The following is a 21,614-nucleotide window of genomic DNA, read 5'->3' on the forward strand; positions in this document are numbered from 1 at the left end:
AGCCCAAACAAAAAAATTGGTTTAACTTATATATTTTTGCCCTTCCAACATTTCATTAATTGGATTTTTTACAGTGTACCTGCAAAGACCTGATGCCCCTTGGAGCTAACGGAGAAGGAATGCTCGGAACTCCAGGCTTGGCTCAAACAGGCCGTCACCACGCCCGATTCATTCCTCAGGGTGGTCGTCGCTTCATGTGAGCCTGTTCCTGCGAGGGACGAATCGATTGAGTCGGTTCCCCTATTGGTCGAGTCTTCTGGGTTGGTTCCTGGGTTGATCACCGCCATGCTCGATTTGGGTCTTGGGACCGCCGTCGCCACGCTCTATGTTTTCCCCAGGGTGGCCGCTGCCGCATACGAGTCCGTTTCCCCGAGGTGGTTTGAGTTGGTTCCCGGGATAATCGAATCCCTGCCGGCTCCCATGATGGACGAATCAGCTGAGTCGGTTCCCGAGTGGGCCGCACCGGTTTTTCCAGCTTCGTCCCGGCTTCCTGCCCTGCCGGTTTCCCTTCGGCTTCATGCCCTGCCGGTTTCCCTTCGGCTTCATGCCCTGCGGTTTCCCTTCGGCTTCATGCCCTGCCGGTTTCCCTTCGGCTTCATGCCCTGCCGGTTTCCCTTCGGCTTCATGCCCTGCCGGTTTCCCTTCGGCTTCATGCCCTGCCGGTTTCCCTTCGGCTTCATGCCCTGCCGGTTTCCCTTCGGCTTCATGCCCTGCCGGTTTCCCTTCGGCTTCATGCCCTGCCGGTTTCCCTTCGGCTTCATGCCCTGCCGGTTTCATTCCGGCTTCCTGCCCTGCCGGCTTCGCCCCGACTTCCGCCGTGGTCTCCAAGCCCTCAAAATGAAAAAATAAATTAAATTAAATAGCTAAAGTAAATCGTAAATGGAAGTGCATCTCTCATTGAATGTTCAAAATATTATGAATCTTTATTTAGAAAAAAAAAAACACATTGGTTGGCCTATTCATGAGCATACATCATGTTTAGGGGAATAGGGCATTATTAATATGCCATGTACACTGCAAAAAAATATTTTCAAGAAAAAAAATCTTAGTAGGCTATTTTTGTCTTGTTTTTAGTAAAAATATCTAAAAATTCTTAAATTAAGCTGCTTTTTCTTGATGAGCAAAACAACCCAAGAAAATAAGTCTAGTTTTTAGACCAAAAATATCAAAATTAAGTGATTTTGTGCATAAAACAAGCAAAACAATATGCCAATGAATTTTTCTTGAATTTGGTGTTTAAGAAAAATTTTCAAGATTTTTTTGCTTACCCCATTGGCAGATTTTTTTGCTTGTCTTAATGCATCCGCTGCTCATTAAGCTCGTGAGTATTTTTTGCCGCTTATTGGCTTTATATACACATATGCATCAAAATTCCCACCTTTGCAAGTATCCTCATAAATTTGGCCATTTAGGTCTTAAGAGAAAGTAAACCGCTAAAAGAGAAAACGCATGTGTAACAATAGCTGTGTCCCAATTCAAGGGCTGCGACCTTCTAAGCATTAGACCTTAAAAGGTGAGCACTCGGTCTTTCAAGGTGGCAGCCTCAGAACTTCGCGAAGTGAAGAGAACTGAAATGAGACGGTCTAACCACTGATCTATATAAATGACTGGATTGCGCATAGAACGCCTAACGTAACAGCGTGAGGTGAAGCCAGCGCAGAGTTCGAGCCGCCATCTTGGTATACCCAACCGGCAGAGGGCGTCATTGACTTCCATTCAAAATCATGTTTTAAATTCACCCGCTTTACAGCGTATCAGTCACGCAAGATTATTTTTAGGATATGTGTACGTAAATTAATTGTTAATTCTGGTGTTATTTGCAATGTTTATTTTTTAATCGGGCAGGAAATGGATTTATAAAAAAAACGTTAAGGTGAGTGTGTCTGCTGCATTCTGTTTATGACACGGGTATAAATAAAGTTTTTTTGACATTCAGTACACGGTCAGCGTTATTTCTCTAAATAAGTTTAGGTAACTTGTAAGTTTAGATAACATAAAACCAGCAAATTATTGCATGCACATCCGGTACAAAGTATGATTATTTATTTAGATTTCAGAATGAGCACGTTTGTCATTAATACTATATGTGTCAGGAATTGGGGAAACACAAAACACGAACCCAGATGCGGACGTAACAAAAAAGGAATTTATTGAACAGACGGGGTAAAAACAAGAAAACAAAACCCACGAGGGGGCAAAACAAGACTGGGAAAACACGACACTAAACTAACACTAAACTTTAACAACACTAACAATAAACTTCTCAAAACAGAAAACAGGAGAGTCTGGGTGGCTTTAGGGTGAGTCCAAGAGTCTTGGCCGAAAGCAGCAAAACCTGGCTGGGGTGGCGCTGGCTGCGCACACGGCTGCAGTGGCGCTGGGGTCTGCGTCGACGGCTCTGGGCGCTCCGGCGGCTGCGTCGACGGCTCTGGGCGCTCCGGCGGCTGCGTCGGCGGCTCTGGGCGCTCCGGCGGCTGCGTCGGCGGCTCTGGGCGCTCCGGCGGCTGCGTCGGCGGCTCTGGGCGCTCCGGCGGCTGCGTCGGCGGCTCTGGGCGCTCCGGCGGCTGCGTCGGCGGCTCTGGGCGCTCCGGCGGCTGAGCCAGATCCCCCTTCCTCCTGTTCTTCTTCCTCCGGTTCTTGGATACGGAAAGTGTAGCAGGAAGAACAGGAGTAGGTGTGGGTGAGACAGGTGTGAGCGAGCCCCTCGAAGTCGGAGAGGCGGGGACCAAACTCCCCAGTCTAATCGATCCCATAACGAGAACCCTTGGAGCGGGTGACTGTGGACCGACCCTCAAACTCTCATCCCGGGGTTGTTGCTGTTGGCCGAGACGATCCACCAGTTCCCAAAATGGTAAACAGATGAGTCCCGCTCGTTCCGAGATTGGAGGAGGCTTATCGAGGCCGGCCAGGAGGTACCGGTTGACCATCCGGTCTGAAAAGCAGGCCCTCCTGTCCATGACCTTCTGGGCATAGACCCGCAGATCCAGTCCTCTTTGCGGGGGAAAGGACCCAAATCCGGAATGTGACTCCGCGCTTAGGGCATTCCACCAAATAGGATCCTCTGCCATAGTCCGCTGGGTTCTATAATGGCACGTTCGTTCTGTCAGGAATTGGGGAAACACAAAACACGAACCCAGATGCGGACGTAACAAAAAAGGAATTTATTGAACAGACGGGGTAAAAACAAGAAAACAAAACTCACGAGGGGGCAAAACAAGACTGGGAAAACACGACACTAAACTAACACTAAACTTTAACAACACTAACAATAAACTTCTCAAAACAGAAAACAGGCGATGACAAAATCTAAACTTAACACTCAAAGGAACCAACAGGATATGACAAGGCATGAACAGGGCATGAAACAAGACGAACGTGCACTGGACAACAAACACAAGGACTCTTAAATAGGGAGAAAGTAAATTACATACACCTGAAAATAATCACGAGTAAGGGATCGGGGAAAAAGTGACGAGACCCGGGAAATGCGTGGTCGGAATAAACCAATACTACAACCACACATTTCCCACATAGAACATATGTACTGTCAGAACCCTGCCATGCTAAACTAGATCTAAATACCAACAGGATCCGGCAGGATTCTGACAATATGCTTCGGTCTGTCTGCTGATCTGATACTCTAATAAAGATGAATGTATAACTGATTAAAAACTAAAAATGTACAACTTTCAGTAAATAACTATGTTCATGCTTAGGACGTTTGTGTTGTAATAATGTACAGGGTAACTTCAGATATAAAAACGAAGACTAGTAAAGTGATGTTTTATCATTAAAATCTGATAGCGTCCATTGATTTAATGGAATGTTTGGGCATACCAACATGGCGGCGCAGTGGCTTCACAGTTGTGACGTCATGCGCAATCCAGTCATTTATATAGATCAGTGGGTCTAATGCTGCGTTCCAGGCAGGTTTTTAAACCTGTGAGTTACGACTTCAAAACCACGACTCACGACCCTATGCGTTCCAGGCAGCCTGTAACTCGTGTTTTAACCTTCTACCTGTGAAAGTGCACTGGAACGGCAGTCAAACCCGTGACTTCCCACGTGTGAACTTGTACTAGATCGATGTACTCCCAGTTCAGAGTCGTGGTTTTGAAGTCGTGAGTTACGGGTTACAGGTTGCCTGGAACGCAGCATAACCTTCGGAGGACCCATAATTGGCGTCACCTGCTGCACGCGCCCACCGCGCCTGTCAGCAGGACACAGCGGAGACGTTTCTGACTTATTAAAATAAATATGGAATCAGAAAAATATCAATTTATTTAAAAAAATATATGACACTTTGATGTAGATTTAACTATTCAACAGTATATCAAATTAATCAACCTTAGAAATATACGCAACATAAACAGAATCATATTAACATAAAACATAACTTATAATACTAAAACAGTGACAAGAAAAAAATGTTTTCTTTTATTTAATAAAGGTTTTTATTGCTTATTTTAGAATATTCAGCCATTATACAGTTGTTGCAGGCGCGCACCTTTTAATAATTTTTTGTTGCAAATAAAACTCTCATAGTCCATAACTACTGTAGATTTAACTTTGTTTAATATATACATTTAGTTAAATCATCAAACATCTGTATGACTTGTCAGTGACTTGCTTGACTCAAGCTACGACTTGACTTGAATTGCTTGACATAAAGCAGTGACTTGATTTGACTTGACTTGACTCGACTCGCTTGAGACTTGAAGGTTAAGACTTGAGACTTACTTGTGACTTGCACATGTGTGACTTACTGTACTCCCACCTCTGATAAACAATATACAGTTATGACAGGTGTGGAAGTTACTGTATGGGTGCTTTAATTGTTTAGGTTAAATATAGCCTGAGGAAAAAACTGTTGTTGTGTCTGGCCGTTCTAGTGTTCAGTGCTCTGTAGCGCCGGCCAGAGGGCAAAAGTCAAAGAAAGTGTTGGCTGGGTGTGTGGGGTTGACTGAGTAAAATCATGTCAAATATCAAAATCAATGTGAAATTAATGAAAATAACACTTTGATGTTCATTATATCATAATTACATTTCAAGACTTAAGCCTGTTTTTCACAGGCAGGGTCACATATAACAGTCAGTTTAGGTAAAGCTTTTGTCACAGTTTGATCTTAAATAGTTTAAGGTCAGTGCCACGCCACCCCTGCTTTACTGATGCAGAATAGATGAAAAATTCATCCCTGGGACACCTTTCCTACAACTCAACCTGGTGGACAGTCTGTAAATAATCTCTAAACCATGGAGAATGTGTTCCAGTTGACAACACCTATTTTAAGAAAGAAAAGTCAATCTTAAAAATTAACTTAAATGTATAATCTAAATCTAGGGATATTTTATATGAATTTAGAATAAAAACACTGTTATTTTAAGTACACACACCCATTTACACGTTTGGCAGATGCTTTTATCCAAAGTGACTTACAGTGACATGCTTTATTTTGTATGTGTGTTCCCTGATGATATTTGCTAGTAATGTAATGCTCTACCAATTGAGCTATGGGAAAATGTTTAAATTAAATAACTCACTGTCAAGCCAGACAAGTCCATGCGCGTAATTTGCACCCCCGCAAAAATCAAATCCAGCTAATACAAACCTGTCAGGGTGTGGTGGTGGATAGAACCCAATCGCAGACAGCTCGTAACTTAAAGACGTTTATTAAAACATAAATACCCTCGAGGGGGCAAACAATGACAATAACTTGAAAATAATCATTACAAGACAGACAAAGCGCACACACGAGACGGTATCATACAATACACATAATAACATTCGGGATCCTGACAAAACCAACCCCCCCCCCCCCCCCCCAATATCATCACATCATTCAGATTGAATGAACACTTTTGTTCGTTTTCTTTATTAATTTCATTTGCCAGCAATAAAGATAGTATTATATTTCAAATTATCTGTAATGTACCCCCCCCCCCCTCCCGCACCGACTACTTAGTATTACCCAACCCGCTTTCTCTACCAAGTTTATTCACTATTTTGCGCATGCGCAGTGGCTGGGATGAATGGTTGGAGAAAGCTGACGGTCCATGATGAAAAGGACTCTGAAAGGCAGCCAGTCGAGCCAGACAACAATTAAAAAAAATCCTAACCAAACGGAGGTATACACGCGCGAACACAAGGTGAACAGTGCTATTTTTAGCCTTTCATTGATAACATTAAAGCTGATCTCCGTAGTTTCATTTTGAAAGCGTGTGAAAGTTGCGCAATCCTATTTCATCAATTGAGCTGGAAATTCAGAGAAAGCAACATATACACGGAAACAACACTGTGCAGCATGTTTACTTGCTAAACAAGCAGTGGACTCTGACATTATATTAGTTCGCGTCCATATAAACTCATAATTACTCCCGCTCGCGTTTGAATGACAGCAGAGAGACTCGCCCAGCCTCTCACAGACCATCCTCTCACAGTATTCAGGACAGATGCGGTTGAAAGTGGACAAAAGAGACGGATTTAAATACCAGGTGTAAACATAATGTGTCTCTCTTGTCCACTTGTGATCCGATCGATGAAAACACATCTTAATACCAAGTGTAAACAGCCCCACGCACAACTATGACACAGCAGAGGCTGAACCATGTTGCAGTTTGTCACATCCATCAGGACAAATTGGACCTCTTAACTAAAGTCAGTGTGTGCACAGTTCATTTCTTTTACACCGAGACGTAAACAGGTGTTTGGTGCTTTTATCTGAATGATATGTGTATTAAGTTGCAGCCTAATATGTTGTAACATACCTTAAAATGTAATTTACAGATAGGCCTTTTGTATTTACATGCTTTTGTTTAGATTTTGTTAGTGGATGGTGAGTTTTGGTGATGCCCTCCAATATGTGAAATCTGTTCTAAATAAAGGTGCAAGCTGCACTCCAGTGTGCTACCCTGTATTGTGTAATGTATTGAGAGTTGAATTGTTCGTAATACATTTGCTGCATGTAGGTGCCAATACAGTGATTCAATTGATTAATCTTTAAGTTCTTGTTTCTTTTTTGATAAAATATTGAACACACCCAAAAAATCAATTAAGTGGAAGCTGCCACTGCTGGCTAGTCATTAAACACTTAATTTAACTACTGTGTCATTATGGCATAAATAGTCAAGTGAACAGCTGCATTTACGTTAAGTAGTCTAAATCAGTAAAAGTATCACAATGTATTTCTAATACAGGAATGGCAAATTAGCAAGTTACCCACAAGAAAATGATTCAATAAATAAATAAATATGCCGCAAGTTTAACCCCCCCAATGGTAGACCCAAAGTTACGCCCTTGCAGACCACAGCAGCCTTTTCTCTGAAAGATGCTTCACTAACAACATAGTGAAAAGCTGACATGTCAGAGACAGTCTGAGGAAAACCACATCTCCATCTTCTTTAATGAGCAAGGGCATCTTGCCAAATCCAGTCAAATCTACAAAAAAAAAAAAAAACTCATTAAGTTGACCTTTTCAAATAAAAAGGGGTGTCTCAAAATCCTACATTGTTTAATATGATTATAAACTGCTTTGCATACCAGATAAAAGTGTTTGCTCACCTTTGGACTAAATCATAATGAATTAAAATAATTTTCACATCTTTTAAAGGGGACATTCCATGAAAATCTGACTTTTTTCATGTTTAAGTGCTATAATCGGGTCCCCAGTGCTTCTACCAACCCAGAAAACATGAAAAATAGCAACCAACCCTGTAAGTTTGTTTTGGTAAGGCTCTCTCTGCAAGCATGTGAATATACTGTATTGGTCATTCGGATTTCGCTCCCCCCATGACGTATTAAGGGGATCTTATTATAATGATACCACCCCTTCATCTGCGCTATCCAATCATGACGCTGCCTCGAGTGCGAGAGACAGAGAGAAAGAATGACTGACAGAACAACGCGTTTGTATTCCCTCAAACACAAACAGTAGCCTAAAATCTTATAACTTGTAGTTTTAATAGTTTTCTAAAGGTTGAATTAACGTTCTAAATGATTAACCTTACCTTAGTGAAAGAGAGAGAGCGAGTGAGCGAGAGAGAGCGAGTGAGCGAACGAACGAGAGAGAGAGAGCAACGCGACGGTTCACAAGTATGTTGTTTAATATGTTTCTCTGAAGTTTATATGAATGAACACGAGGATTAATGCACTGCACGAGACAGAGTGAGAGAACAACGCGTATTCACTATCATACACAATAAGCATAAATATGTTGTTTAATGTTTCTCTCAAGTTTCAAATGAGTTACAAGATAGAGAGTTTTTAAAGGGATACACACAAAAACGGTGCATTTTTGCTCAGACCCATAAAGTGGCTATTTTAACATGCCACAATAAATTATCTATATGGTATTTTGAGCTAAAACTTCACATATGTACTCTGGGGACATCAAAGATTTATTTAAGATCTTAAAAACGTCTTCTGTAATGTCCTCTTTAAATAATGGTAGGGTTGGATATATTGGAGTGTTATGCACTTTATAGCTGTATATTGCTGTGTATTCTTTTGCTTTATTACAGTTACTGTTTACATGTGTATTACAAATTGTTGGTTAAATTCCCAAATTTACTTAGGCATTAACAAGGTAATTTAGCATACGTTGTCAAACTGAATAGACTGCATAGTTGAATGATTAATCAGATGGTCAATACAGATGTTTTTGAAGGACCTCCTATAGCATAAGAGTCCCTATAAAATAAAAGGCACAGTCCAAATTCACTAAACGAGCTGGATGATCGATCATCATTCTGTCATCATGGCTCTTACTGCTGGTTGTTTTTGGAAAGGACTCCTGCTGCTCTCTTTTCTCTTCATTTCTATAAATGGACAAACAGAGCCGTAAGTCACTTTTCATGATCACTGTGTTTGTTTTTATTACATAGTTTATCTGTTTTATTGCTGCCTGTCACATTTTTTAATGCATGAAAATAAATAAATATCTGAAACTACTGCAGACAAACTGACTGTGATGGTTTGGATTAAAATTTCAGTATTTATAAAATCACTATAATTTATTAAATGTTTTCTATAATTATATCTACACTCAAATGCACATTTTAAATTTTTAAATAAAAAAGATTAAAAATTTATTATCTCTCGACAGCTCTTTCATGGTGACATTTCCTGCAGTGATTCAGTCAGGATCTGAAGCTAAACTGTGTGCAAGTCTCCTGAAGCCCAATGAAAGTCTTGTAATGACCGTTCATCTAGTGAAGGATGACCAGATCACATTATTACTGCAAGAGAAAACAGATGAAGAGTTTCATCGCTGCTTCAACTTCAAGGTTTGACATCAAAACAATCTGCATGATAAAAAACAAGATCATAATGTATGTTTGCTGCATTATCATCTTATTTCATTATTGTTAATGATGTGTTTGTGATTATTTCTCATCAGGCTCCATTGGTGAAAGGAGAATCAGTGCAGAAAATAAAGGCTGAAATTAAAGGGGAGTCTTTCAAGATTACTGAAGAGAGAAAAGTTATGTTTAGACATTACAATCATTTGACCTTTATCCAGACTGATAAACCCATCTACAATCCAGGACAAACCGGTGAGATGATTCAAAGGTTAAAACTAGTAGATTAACACAGCAGAGCAGTTGTATGTAGTGTTTGTACAGCAGTTCAATATTGGCAGGTCAAATTTCATACAATAGTAAATAGAGTGGGAGTTTTAAAAAATCAAATCTCCCCAATTAGAGTACTCATAGTGAATCTTCGCCATTTCCATTAGTGAATATTGGGACGCACCATATTTTACAAAACTTTTTGGCCATTTGCAGTTGTTAAAGAATTAACTAACATGCAGTATTGAGCTTCACACTGTATCCTAAATTTCAAATGATAAAAGCTGGGCAGTGGTCTGGTGGTTAGAGAGTCGGGCCTGAAGGTTCCCGGTTTATTTCCCAAGACTAGCAGGCCAAATGCCCAGTTCCTCCCCTGGTGCTGTTTTGCTAGCTGTCCACTGCTCTGGGTGTGTGTTTATACTCACTGTGATGGTTTAAATGAAGAAGTGGTATGAGTTACTATGCAATGGCCTTTAGATGATCAAAAATGCCAAATGTAAAAACCTGTGGTGTGTCTGAGATTGTGTAGAGATAAGTATGACTGGAGATAATGATACAGGGTCTGTTCTTTGTTTTGGGGAAGCTTGCTGTCACATTCAAACATTTATGTAGCCTATTCTGTGAAATAATGTCATTTTAAAAGAAAATCAAGAAACTTATCTTTAGATTTAACAGTTCTTTGGTCATAACAGTAACTGTCCATATGAGAAAGACAACATTTAACACAATAAAACATGTTTTTACTTCATTTATACCTTTTTTTCCCAGTACATTTCAGAGTTGTTACCACAGATACAAATTTTGTACCCCTTGAACAACAGGTTTGAGATTTTGTTCTTTTACTTTTTAATTTTACTTGTGAAGTAGCTTGTTTATATAATTTTACTTATTTAAAAACAGATTTTGTGCAATAGTTTTGAATAATTTTGACATTTACAAGCAATTTAATTATCATTTGCTCTTTTGTTTACAGTACAGTACAGTGGTGCTTGAGGTAAGAATACAAAACCTCCTGTACAGTCATTCACGACAGACACAACTTAACCCTGTGAAAAGACTTAAAAGGGGTGTTGGCATATAGTTTTGATAGGCTACATCGAAGGGTTTACCTATTGCCCCATTTTTAGAGGACAGAATAATTCACCAAAACTTCATATTTTGTATTTGCAAGTTTTGTAATAAAACTGTTAGAGATTTCTTCAGTATTGTTAAAGATTTCTGTAACTGTCTATAACCTCGGCATTTTGTCTTTGGTATTAAACAGGACAGTCAAAATAACAGGATCGGTCAATGGACCAATATTTCCTCAACACGATGGATATTGCAGCGTTCTTATGACTTAAACCCTGAAGCGCGTCAGGGCAGGTACAGACTGAAGGCTCACATTGGTGAAAGACAGATAACATCTTATTTTCAGGTGAAAAAATATGGTAAGTTATAGCCACAATGTTCAATTGTTTGCTTGAGACAAAGTTTATAAATAGTCATAATAATCAGACTTCATTTAATTTTTGCCCTCTCAGTTTTGCCGAAGTTTGAAGTTACTATAAAAGCACCAGATATTGTGAGTGTGGCTGATGAGGAAATGAAAATTGAAGTTTGTGGAAAGTGAGTTTCATATAATATTTATATTTCACATAATATTTCTGAAATTTTATTTTTTATCTATTCACTTGCACTTTTTCACAGATACACTTACGGGCAGCCTGTCTCTGGAAAATCGTGGTTAAAAGTGTGTCGTTATCCTTCACATTTCTCCAATGAAAATATAATCTGTTTCACTGAAACCGCTGAGGTTTGTGAGTATGCAGTAAAAGAAGAAGAATGTGACCTGTATTTAGTAGTCACTTTATTCTGTTTGTGTCTTTCATTACCATTAGATAAAGGAGACGGGCTGTGCCGTTCATTCTGTTAATGTGTCGGCCTTCAGCAACATTACAATAAACAATCAACTGCTACATCATCTTAATGTTGATGTGAAAGTAACAGAAGAAGGAACAGGTGAGCTGTGACTGTAGAGATGAATTCACGCTTTTGCAATGTACTGGTAATCTTCATTTGTATCGTTGAAATAAATTGCGTTTAAAGTCATTGAAATGTAAGATACTCAGTAACCATCTGTATTTAACAGAGACCACCATGACAAAATCAGAAACTGTATTCCTTTTTTATCAAATTGGACAATTGGCAATTACAGACCTACCCACGACATATAAACACGGATCAGTCATAAAAGGAAAAGTAAGTTTGCCTTTTTTACAATTATCAATAAATGCACAGATCTTTACTCTTGCTTATTTTTTCACCAGATCAAGGTTACAGATTTCAAAGGAACACCAATTTCAAACAAAGACGTTTATCTCTTTAAAAGGATTGACTGGTCCCCAAATCTGCTCTTTAATCTCACTACAGATGACAATGGACTGGCAGCATTCTCACTTAATACATCTAGTCTGCCTAAAAGTCATCTTTATCTGATGGTATGATAGTTTGTCCTAATCCAGTTTTCTGTTGTTTAAAGTATTGCCATGGATTTGATGGTTGTAATTTCTCGTTCATTGTTGTCCAGGCAAGCGTACATCCAGGATTTTATGAAGAAAGCTATAGCAAGCCTTACATCTCTACAGATCAAAAAGGAGTTTCAATTTTCCAGCCTGCCACCCCATATACCCCATCATTTAGTGAACTGACTATAGACAATCTTAAGGAACCCTTAAAGTGTGATGTTGAGCTTCCAGTAACCATTAATTATCATTTCATTGGAGAAGCCATTGATAACTTCAACACTGACATCGTCTATATGGTGAGTATCAATATGTTCATTATCAGTGTAGAGTTTCATAGAGATCTGTTTGACAGCATTAACTGGTCAGTTTGTTAACAGTGTGTATTGTGTGTTTGTCTCAGGTCTTGTCCAGAGGTGTGATAGTTCATCATGGATATGAGAAGGTTGAAGTGAAGACTTCTAATGGAGCAGCAAGTGGCACAGTGTCATTCAAACTGTCTGTTAAAGCAGATCTGACTCCAGTAGTGCAGATACTTGTATACTGTGTTCTGCCCAGTGACAATGTAGTTGCTGCGAGTAAAAACTTCAACACTGAAAAGTGTTTTAATAACAAGGTATGAAACAATGTAGCAATGCTGAATTATATTATTTCAAAATACAACTTAGAATTTCCCATAATTTTTTTACTGCTTTTAATATATATTTATTTAACAGTTCTTTTGGGTCTGGAATCTGATTGGCTGATAGCTGTGATATATTCTACTGATCGTAACAGTTACCGCTTCACTATTTCGTATTGTTTACAACAGTGGTTCTCCAACTTTTTTAGCATGCGGCCCCCTTGTGTACGTACAGTGCATTCCTTCGCGGCCCCCCCCCAAGAAAGTTTATGACAAAAAACAGTTCTCAAAGTTAACATTTTTATTAAACAAAACATTAAATTATAAAAAGTAGTGTTGTTTGTTAGTAGCCTTATTTTTTAGGCTAAATTACACAGAATTAATGATAAAAATTGCATTTTATAAGATGGGCTTGTTGAATACTGTATTCTGATTGGCTCAGAAAAGTTCCACGGGTGTTGATTACTTTTCTTTAAACCGCACACCTATGAAATAGTTATAGGTCCGTTGACCGTTTTACAGTTACATATCACTACGCCAAGTTTAAAGGAAATAACGGATTAGGATACTGTAACTGAACACAATCAGAACAAAGCAACAAACAACATGACAGACAATTTCATGTTTCCAGAAATAACTTTTAATATTTATGGACAGTTCGAAAATTTTGACAATTGGGCAACAGCTGTATTAGACAGTCTAAATGAACGAAACAAAAGAAAGTTAACATCAAAGGAAGCAGGCAACAACAACAACAAACGGCATAAAGTAATCAGCTATGAAGAGCTAGATAGGCTTGAAGGAGAAAAACATGAAGAAAACCCAAAAAAAACAACAGCGTGGGCAGCAAAGGTATTCAGTGATTGGCTTAAAGAAAAAAATACGTCTCTGGAAGAAATAGAAAGAGAGGGGGCAAACGTTTTAAATGCCCAGCTGCGAGCTTTTTATGCAACCGTCAGAACCACAGCTGGCACAGAATACTCTGTGTCAAGTTTTTTTGCCTTAAGGGTGCTCTGAACCGTCAAATTTCCAAATACAACATTATTGGACAATCAAAATTCAAATTATCCAACGATGTATTCAAGTCCGTCCTCAAAAAGTTTCGTGAAGCTGGAAAAGACCTCAGATCGCATCATCCTCCAATATCCACTGCTGAAATAGAACTAATTCGTAACTCCCCGCATCTGTCACCAGACACAGCAGGCGGATTGGTTCGCAAAGTCTGGTTTGACATTCAGCTGAACTTTGCGCGGAGGGGGCGTGAAGGAAATCGAGAATTAGGAAAGCATTCATTTGCTATTAAAAAAGACGAAGATGATGTGGAATATATCTGCCTGTCTCATAACACAGAAACAAAAAACCACAAAAACCCAGCAGATCCTAACAAAGACTGCTTTAGAGGATTCATGTTTTCCACTCCTGGTAACCCCCTTTGCCCAGTCAAAAGCTTCAAAAAATACATCGCAAAATGCCCGCCTGATGCAAAATACTTCTACCTGCATCCACTGAGAGTCCCACAGGATGAGCTCAACAGGAGAGAGTGCTGGTATTACCAATAACCAATGGGTGTAAACTATCTCGGAAACATGCTTCCGCGCATCAGCGAGTTACAGTAATAGGGTTATCCAAAAGATACACCAACCATTCCATAAGAAGCACCGCAGTTCAGATCCTGCCTGAGGCAAGGTTGGAGAGTAGGCAGATTATGTCTGTTACGGGGCACAAGTGCGAAACAAGTCTGCGAAGCTACTGGAAACCATCAGTTAAAGACCGCAAACAATAGAGCTTGATCCTTTCGGGAAACAAAAATGCATGTGTCACCAGGTGACTATGGGAGGGCGGGAACCAAAAGTGGCGGAGAAAGGTTCCGTTGAAGATGGTTTCCGCCCAGACCCGATTTTAAAAACACCAGTTTGCTTCCTGGTCTCCCTGACAACAAAATCATGAGAAACGAGCAACAGGTGTGGCGAATCAGTGGAGCAACCCGCGATTGGAGGAGGGAGTGAAGACAAGCACATAAAAAGGTCCAAGGAGGCACAAAGAAGAGAGCTGTTTTCGGGCGTGAGTCCCTTTATGCCTTGGGCAAACTGAACCACATGCTCCGTCCCTGGAGGAGCCGAAAGGGCGCCATTGATCCGTGATTCACCTATGGTGTAAGGAAAGAGTGCGGCTGCCAGAAGAGGCGAAAAGGACGGGGCTGTGGAAATTAAAGGGACACCACACCGGTGTGCTTTTGGTGTACTTTGTGTGCGCTGTGTTGCTGCTGCGAAAACCCACTGCCTGTAACAGCAACGAGAAGCCGAGTCTTCAACGCCTTAAAGAGGAATGAACCGTGTCCATAGTGTGAACCACTTACCTGTGCCCCAGTGAACGCCCCGAAGTGAATGGAAAGTCCACGTTCAGCCAAGGAAACCTGTCGGGAGAATAAGAGACCGAAGAGATTAGGCAAGTAGCAACTGAGTATAGAAACAAGCCATTAATAGTGTTCTCCCCTGTTCTGCCTCCAGGAGGAAGCGGAGGGCGCCACGAGTCAAAGGACCAACCCAGAAAAGAGTCCCAGCCCCCGTTTCATGGTCCAAACCGCCTAGAGGCGAGAAAAGAAGATTGTTTTAAACTGCCCTTTCCCCTTCCCTTTTGTTTTTAGATATTTAAAAAAAGTGTCATTTTAATTTGTAGAATACTTGTTTATCTGGTCATTGGGGTGGTCTTGGGAAACTCCTCGAGGTGGCAATTAGAGAGGGGCGTGACCCTTACAGAAACCTTGGGTCCGCTCCGGTCTGTGACACATGTGAAAATGCAACAGAAAATCAAGCCGCAGATCAAAGAAAAACAAACAACACTAAGCAGCCCCCTGCGGTTGATCTGCCCTTTTCTATGTCCAATTTTACAATTAATGGAAATGTACAATTTAAAGGAACAGTATGTAAGAAATGTATATCAATTAATCATAAAATGGCCCTAACATGTCACCTGACATTAAGAAATCATTTTCATTTCAAATACTTCACTGACACTGACAACAGTGGTCTGGCCAGGATATTGTCATTTAAAAAGTGGAGTTGCAGCCCTCAACTGATGTTTATGTTGTCATGTTGTGTATTGGCCACCAGCTGTGTGATTGCAGTACCAGTTTTAGCCACAAGTTTTGTGATTGCAGTACCAGTTTTGGCCACAATCCTACATACTGTTCCTTTAATTTCAACAAATAAAATACACGTTATAACGAAATAACTAATACAGTAGAATAGAAATAATACAGTAAATAAACAATGATTGCTGGTTTGTTTAGTTTTGTTGTATGTGTGGTAACGTAATAACTTAAAAATAATAAATACAGTAAATAAACACTGTTGTTTCATTATTTTTGCTAAAATCCTGATAATAGAAAACTATAACAAATTCATACATAATTATTACTGAAGAAAAATTAATATATAAATTTTGATAGACCAAATTTTTAACAGTGTTCTTGTCACCGCAAACAAGTGCAATCATGTTCTCCCTGGCGCTGAGGTTGCTCTTCTCTCTCTCTCGCTCTCAACGGAGGCTTTAGCCCATCGTCAATTATTCCTTACTTATAAATTGTCATAAAACTGGGGCCCACCTGTCACCATCTCCCGGCCCCCAATTGAGAACCACTGGTTTACAATATCATTCTGCCACTGATCAGAAAGGCACTTGAGCTGTACGGTCGCTCTATTTGTGCCTGGAGAAAGCGTCCAAAAGAGCGTCATATCAGCCCGATTCCCTTCAAAGGTTTGGGTGTGTAAACTTTGGAGGAAGTTGCGGTCATTGTGTCTCATAGCGTGGCCAATTAAAATACAATTGCCGAATAGAGCAACGAAAACAATCATTTTCTTTTTACCTGGAGCATCTGTTTGCACGCGTCCCCTTCCTTGAAAGGGCGCACACTGTTTGGAATGAACTTAGCTAGTAAAGGCATTTTGGGCACTGGTAATAACACTGGATCACTATAAATCAGGGTTTCGGGACGATTGCTGACTTATTTCTGGTGATGTGAATATTAAAACACGAGACGACACCACTGATATTTATAAACATCATGCAGAAATGATGTCTCTCTGAGGATTTTTTTACTCAATTAGTCTGTTTAGTACCGGTACTGACAAGAACAAAGTCCAGTAAAAAGACAGTGCTATAGTACCGCTTTAAGATTGAATAGAAAATCAGTTTCATATATAGTGATGTAATTTAACTTTTACACAGATTCATGAGACCAAAGACTGCTGGTTTGATTAACCCAAAATTTTAAAAATAATAATTTTTGACCATCAGAAACAGATACCTCGCTCAGAGCCAGCGTCAAATAGGAATGTCCAAAACACGGCATAGCCTATGCGAACATTGACACCCGCTGATCGCGCTGGAACTCACGCGTCCGATTTATTTCTAAGCAAATGTTTAAATAGGTGCTATCTTTACTAATCAATTGCACATTTAAATATTATACATATATATTATTGCTTGAACAATAATATGTTGTGTTGTGACCCAGAAACAGTAATATTGAGAAATGCTATTACATCTATTGAGTTGTGACATTGAAAACAAACGGCCAAAAGGTTTCCTGTCATTTTGAGTTTCGTGGGCATGGCAGAAGAAAGTAGTTCCTGACAAAAGTGGCTTTTAAAAACACTGTTATCGTTTATTAAACTTGTGCCGTCAAACTGTAGTATAAAAGTAATATTTGTGTTCAGGGCTGTGATTATTGAAAATATGTGAAATGATGAATCCTATTTTTTGCTGTATGATCTTCCTGTTGTGTTGTTGTCTTAGGTGTCTCTTCAGTTTTCTCCTGCTACAGCAGTTCCAGGTGAAGCAAACACAATACAGCTGTCGGCTCAGCCTGGTTCACTGTGTGCTCTCAGTGCTGTAGATAAAAGTGTTCACATCTTGGAACCAGGAAAACGTCTGGATGCTGATAAGGTCTCACTCAATCTCATCCATACTCACTGCAGATAGATGTAAAATATTTTTTATAAGGAAGACTAATGAGCGATTATGATTCATCCTATTACAGATTTTTAACCTTTTGCCAGTGCGTTCAGTGTCAAAATATCCATACCAGGCTGAAGATGGGCAACCATGTTTGCATGTCAGACCCCGTCAAGGTGTAAGAATAGATCACGCCTATGAATCCTTAAGGGTAACAAAGTTGATGATGATTTTCTTTTCTGCATAATATTAAATAGTTTTTTTTACATACAGGCATACATTAAATGAAATGATATATAAAACTAGGTAGTGATTATTAAAGATATGCATAATGTTATTATTCTTTTGCTTTATTTTTTGCTGTTTGACAGAAAGTGGGATTAAAAATGGCAACAAATTTGGCTGTGCGAGAACTTCAGTGTCACATACCCGATCCAATAAGTAAATATTAGTTTTTATTGTAATATATGTACATGTTAATAAATAAGTTCTTCAATAAAAATGTAACAAGAAAAGCCTTATTTAAAAAAATAAATTTAATGTACCAGTTTTAAACATTTACATGAATTTGATGGCATTTTTATCATATTGCAAGCACATTTATGGGAAAAAAATGAAGAAAAAAATATTAAATGGCTGCTACATCCCTTTTTGCAAGTCTTTGGTGATTATATGTCCTGTAGGCTATATCAAAGTCTTTCGTAATAGGTTATGATGCTGACTTCTTTTTAAAAATATTCTCTTCTCCTTTCAGTAATGTATGACTCTCTTCCGCCTCAAGTAACAGTACGGAGCGTCTTTCCAGAAACATGGATTTGGCAACTTTCTGAAGTTGGGTTAGTGAAGCTGCCTTGCAGTGGCAGTTATTGTATCTGTCGGCATAGTGATTTATTAGTTATTTATTATAAAATAATTATAAAGTTAATGTCATGTTTGAACTGTGTCATAACATTTGGATATTTTTTTAAATTAAAATTGTATGCATATGAAAGTTATATTGCAAAAATTACCTATATGGCAGGGACTCTGGATCAACACAGGTTCCTGTCAAGGTTCCTGACACCATCACCACCTGGGAGACAGATGCCTTCTGTCTGTCCTCCAAAGGTTTGGGTTTGGCTCCTCCTGCTCAGCTGACAGTTTTCCAGCCCTTCTTCCTGGAGCTTTCTCTGCCTTACTCCATCATCCGTGGGGAGATCTTTGAACTGAAGGCCACCGTCTTCAACTATCTGTCCAAATGTATCATGGTGAGATTTCTGTGAACATCTTCTCATATTTCTGTTACATCAAATCTGAAATAATCCTCCATCTTTCATGGACAGGTTAAAGTAACTCCAGCTCCATCTTCAGACTTCACTCTTAAAGCCTCCTCTGATGATGACCAGTATTCATCCTGTCTGTGTGCTAATGGAAGAAAAACCTTTAAATGGATTCTCACACCTTCTGTTCTTGGTCAGTTTGTTTAATCTGAATCAATGTCTTGTGTTTTTGTAAGTATTTCATCAGTGGAGATGATCATGAGTTGTTTGTTTTGTAGGAGTGTTGAATATAACAGTGAGTGCAGAGGCAGAGCAGTCACAGACTGTGTGTGACAATGAGATTGTGAGCGTGCCAGAGAGAGGATGCATTGACATAGTTACTCGAAGTCTCCTTGTACAGGTGAGCTCACCGCCAACAGATCTCACACATAACACAGATGTTTCTTATATAGTATGTCATCCTAATATTGCTTATATTTCTATGATATGATTTTAATCATAAATCTGTTATATTATTTTCTGCTGTAGGCTGAAGGGACTGAAAAGACAGAGACTCACAGCTGGTTACTGTGTCCAAAGGGTTTGCTAATATTTAATGCTTGTGATAAAAGTTAAAATATAAAAACTGTTGTGATAGACTCATGTCTATTGTGTACAATCATAATGTGCTGATCATTGACATATTTTCATTTTTCTCTTTCATAGGTAACAGTCTTTCAGAAGAGCTGGATCTGACGCTTCCTAAAGATGTGATAGAGGGATCAGCCAGATCTTCAGTTTCAGTGATTGGTAACATTTACTGTAGATACACAAACAGAAATGATACGTTACATTTGTGTCATTAAATTTAAAATAAAATAAAAATAAACAAAATTTCTGTTGTAGGAGACATATTGGGTCGTGCACTGCAGAATCTTCATGGATTATTACGAATGCCGTACGGCTGTGGAGAACAAAACATTGCTGTTCTGTCTCCCAATATTTACATTTTACAGTATCTGGAAAACACAAAGCAACTCACTTCAGCCATCAGAGAGAGAGCCACAGGCTTCCTGAAGAGTGGTAAGAAAAAACAAATCATGGATTTAATTCATGCTTGCATCAAAATGTTGTGTAAGAGATAATCACTGTTTCACTGTTCAATCACTGTCAATCTAAACAGGATATCAGAGACAGCTGAACTACAGACATGACAGTGGTGGATACAGTACATTCGGCAGTGGTGAAGAGAATACATGGTGAATATTCATTTTAATTTTCTCTAAAATATATTAGAGTGATCAAGACTATTGATCAAAAACTGATAAATCTCCAATTTCCAAACCTCCAGGTTGACATCTTTTGTCCTGAGGTCTTTTGGCAAAGCACAGAAGTACATATTTATTGATCCAAATGTTATTAAAAGTGCAAAGAATTGGTTAATAAGCAGGCGCAGTACAGATGGTTGTTTTATTCAACAAGGAAGATTGTTCCACAACAGAATGAAGGTACGTGATTAAAGATTTTCATGATAAATTTTGTACAGTATGTCGCTTTATTTGGGTCTGTGTCTCTACAGGGTGGAGTAAATGATCATATAACCATGACTGCTTACATCACCGCATCATTACTTGAACTGGAAACTCCAGTCAGTGTAAGTACATCAACAGAGATCATAGTATAAACTATTAGATGAATAACACCATGGCCGCGGGAAGTGGGAGTGCTGCGGATACTGCAGCACCCCCTATTGGCGAGAGGGAGATTTTTTTAAGTAAAAATATTTAGCACAATTTATATACTACTTATGAATATTTTAGGAAATAGTTTTTGACACACGTAGGTTATTACGTGTATTTTGGATTTTAATTTCATTACTGTCTGTGCCAACCCATCTCCGTGGCCTCATCCGAGGGCACTTTCTCCGCCTTGCGTCTTTTGAAGACATGGGTACGCAAAAAAGACTCACACACCTCTCGCTGATGCATGCCCACACAGAAATTCTGAACTTCCTGGACATTCGTCCCCTCATGAGAGACTTTGGACTCTATTATACAACCGGCGCAATCCGCAACGCGAGTGTCTTTTGCTAGAGTAAAAAGCGCGTTAGTAATATGCGCATACAGTATTAACGGGATGACAACGCAGGTTTGCTTATCACATACATGCAGCAGCACAAAAATGCTTTTAAATATGAAAAATTAAAGGATTAAAATGTAAAAGAATTTAATTGAGTCTCTTGGACAAAAATTATGACTGATTATGGCCCTTCGTCTCCATGACCCCTGAGCGCACCTCAACATTTGGACACCAGGGCACCACCACACCTCGAAAGTAAGAGGTGCCCCACTTGTAGCATGTATTTTTAGACAACAAGTGGGATCAGCTTTGACTAGCCAAGCAATTGTAAGTACACTAATGGATCTGGATACCTGTTAAATAACATTTAAATAGCTGGAGATTATATCCTTGTGGTTTATGTAAAAAGGTTGGAGATGGAGACAGAAAGTGTTATTTTGTGCGTGTGTTCTTATATTTTGTTCACACCAAACTTTTTTAACATGATGAAAATAGATTAACGATGCTAAATTATTAAACATTTTTTTAACACTTTACAATGGGGGTTTAGTTCTTATATTTGTATACTTTTATAAAGAAATAAATGGTGTATAATTACATTTTTAGAATATATGAGGCTTTTAGTGTTTTCTTTTTGGACACTACTTT

General features: G+C 39.2%; 1 protein-coding gene across 2 annotated transcripts in view; it reads left to right on the forward strand.

Annotated features, from left to right (window-relative positions):
- The first annotated feature begins 8,680 nt into the window (after nt 1-8,680).
- LOC135771154 (alpha-2-macroglobulin-like) overlaps nt 8,681-21,614 on the forward strand; it is a 68,254-nt gene continuing 55,320 nt past the window's right edge. For both annotated transcript variants that reach the window (XM_065281262.2, XM_065281265.2), the window contains exons 1-26: nt 8,681-8,836; nt 9,102-9,282; nt 9,396-9,552; nt 10,336-10,388; nt 10,541-10,561; nt 10,832-10,997; nt 11,091-11,175; nt 11,257-11,362; nt 11,448-11,568; nt 11,699-11,808; nt 11,877-12,047; nt 12,137-12,370; nt 12,475-12,687; nt 17,491-17,640; nt 17,735-17,860; nt 18,021-18,090; nt 18,404-18,485; nt 18,671-18,896; nt 18,972-19,101; nt 19,187-19,308; nt 19,437-19,488; nt 19,614-19,697; nt 19,794-19,970; nt 20,071-20,146; nt 20,239-20,395; nt 20,467-20,541. In XM_065281262.2, the coding sequence (XP_065137334.1) occupies nt 8,730-8,836; nt 9,102-9,282; nt 9,396-9,552; nt 10,336-10,388; nt 10,541-10,561; nt 10,832-10,997; nt 11,091-11,175; nt 11,257-11,362; nt 11,448-11,568; nt 11,699-11,808; nt 11,877-12,047; nt 12,137-12,370; nt 12,475-12,687; nt 17,491-17,640; nt 17,735-17,860; nt 18,021-18,090; nt 18,404-18,485; nt 18,671-18,896; nt 18,972-19,101; nt 19,187-19,308; nt 19,437-19,488; nt 19,614-19,697; nt 19,794-19,970; nt 20,071-20,146; nt 20,239-20,395; nt 20,467-20,541 (3,252 nt within the window). In that variant the 5' untranslated portion in view covers nt 8,681-8,729. The remainder of the gene's footprint in view (nt 8,837-9,101; nt 9,283-9,395; nt 9,553-10,335; nt 10,389-10,540; nt 10,562-10,831; nt 10,998-11,090; nt 11,176-11,256; nt 11,363-11,447; nt 11,569-11,698; nt 11,809-11,876; nt 12,048-12,136; nt 12,371-12,474; nt 12,688-17,490; nt 17,641-17,734; nt 17,861-18,020; nt 18,091-18,403; nt 18,486-18,670; nt 18,897-18,971; nt 19,102-19,186; nt 19,309-19,436; nt 19,489-19,613; nt 19,698-19,793; nt 19,971-20,070; nt 20,147-20,238; nt 20,396-20,466; nt 20,542-21,614) is intronic.

This window comes from Paramisgurnus dabryanus, chromosome 8 (genome assembly GCF_030506205.2).
Source record: "Paramisgurnus dabryanus chromosome 8, PD_genome_1.1, whole genome shotgun sequence".
In the NCBI taxonomy this organism is placed as follows: Eukaryota; Metazoa; Chordata; class Actinopteri; order Cypriniformes; family Cobitidae; genus Paramisgurnus; species Paramisgurnus dabryanus.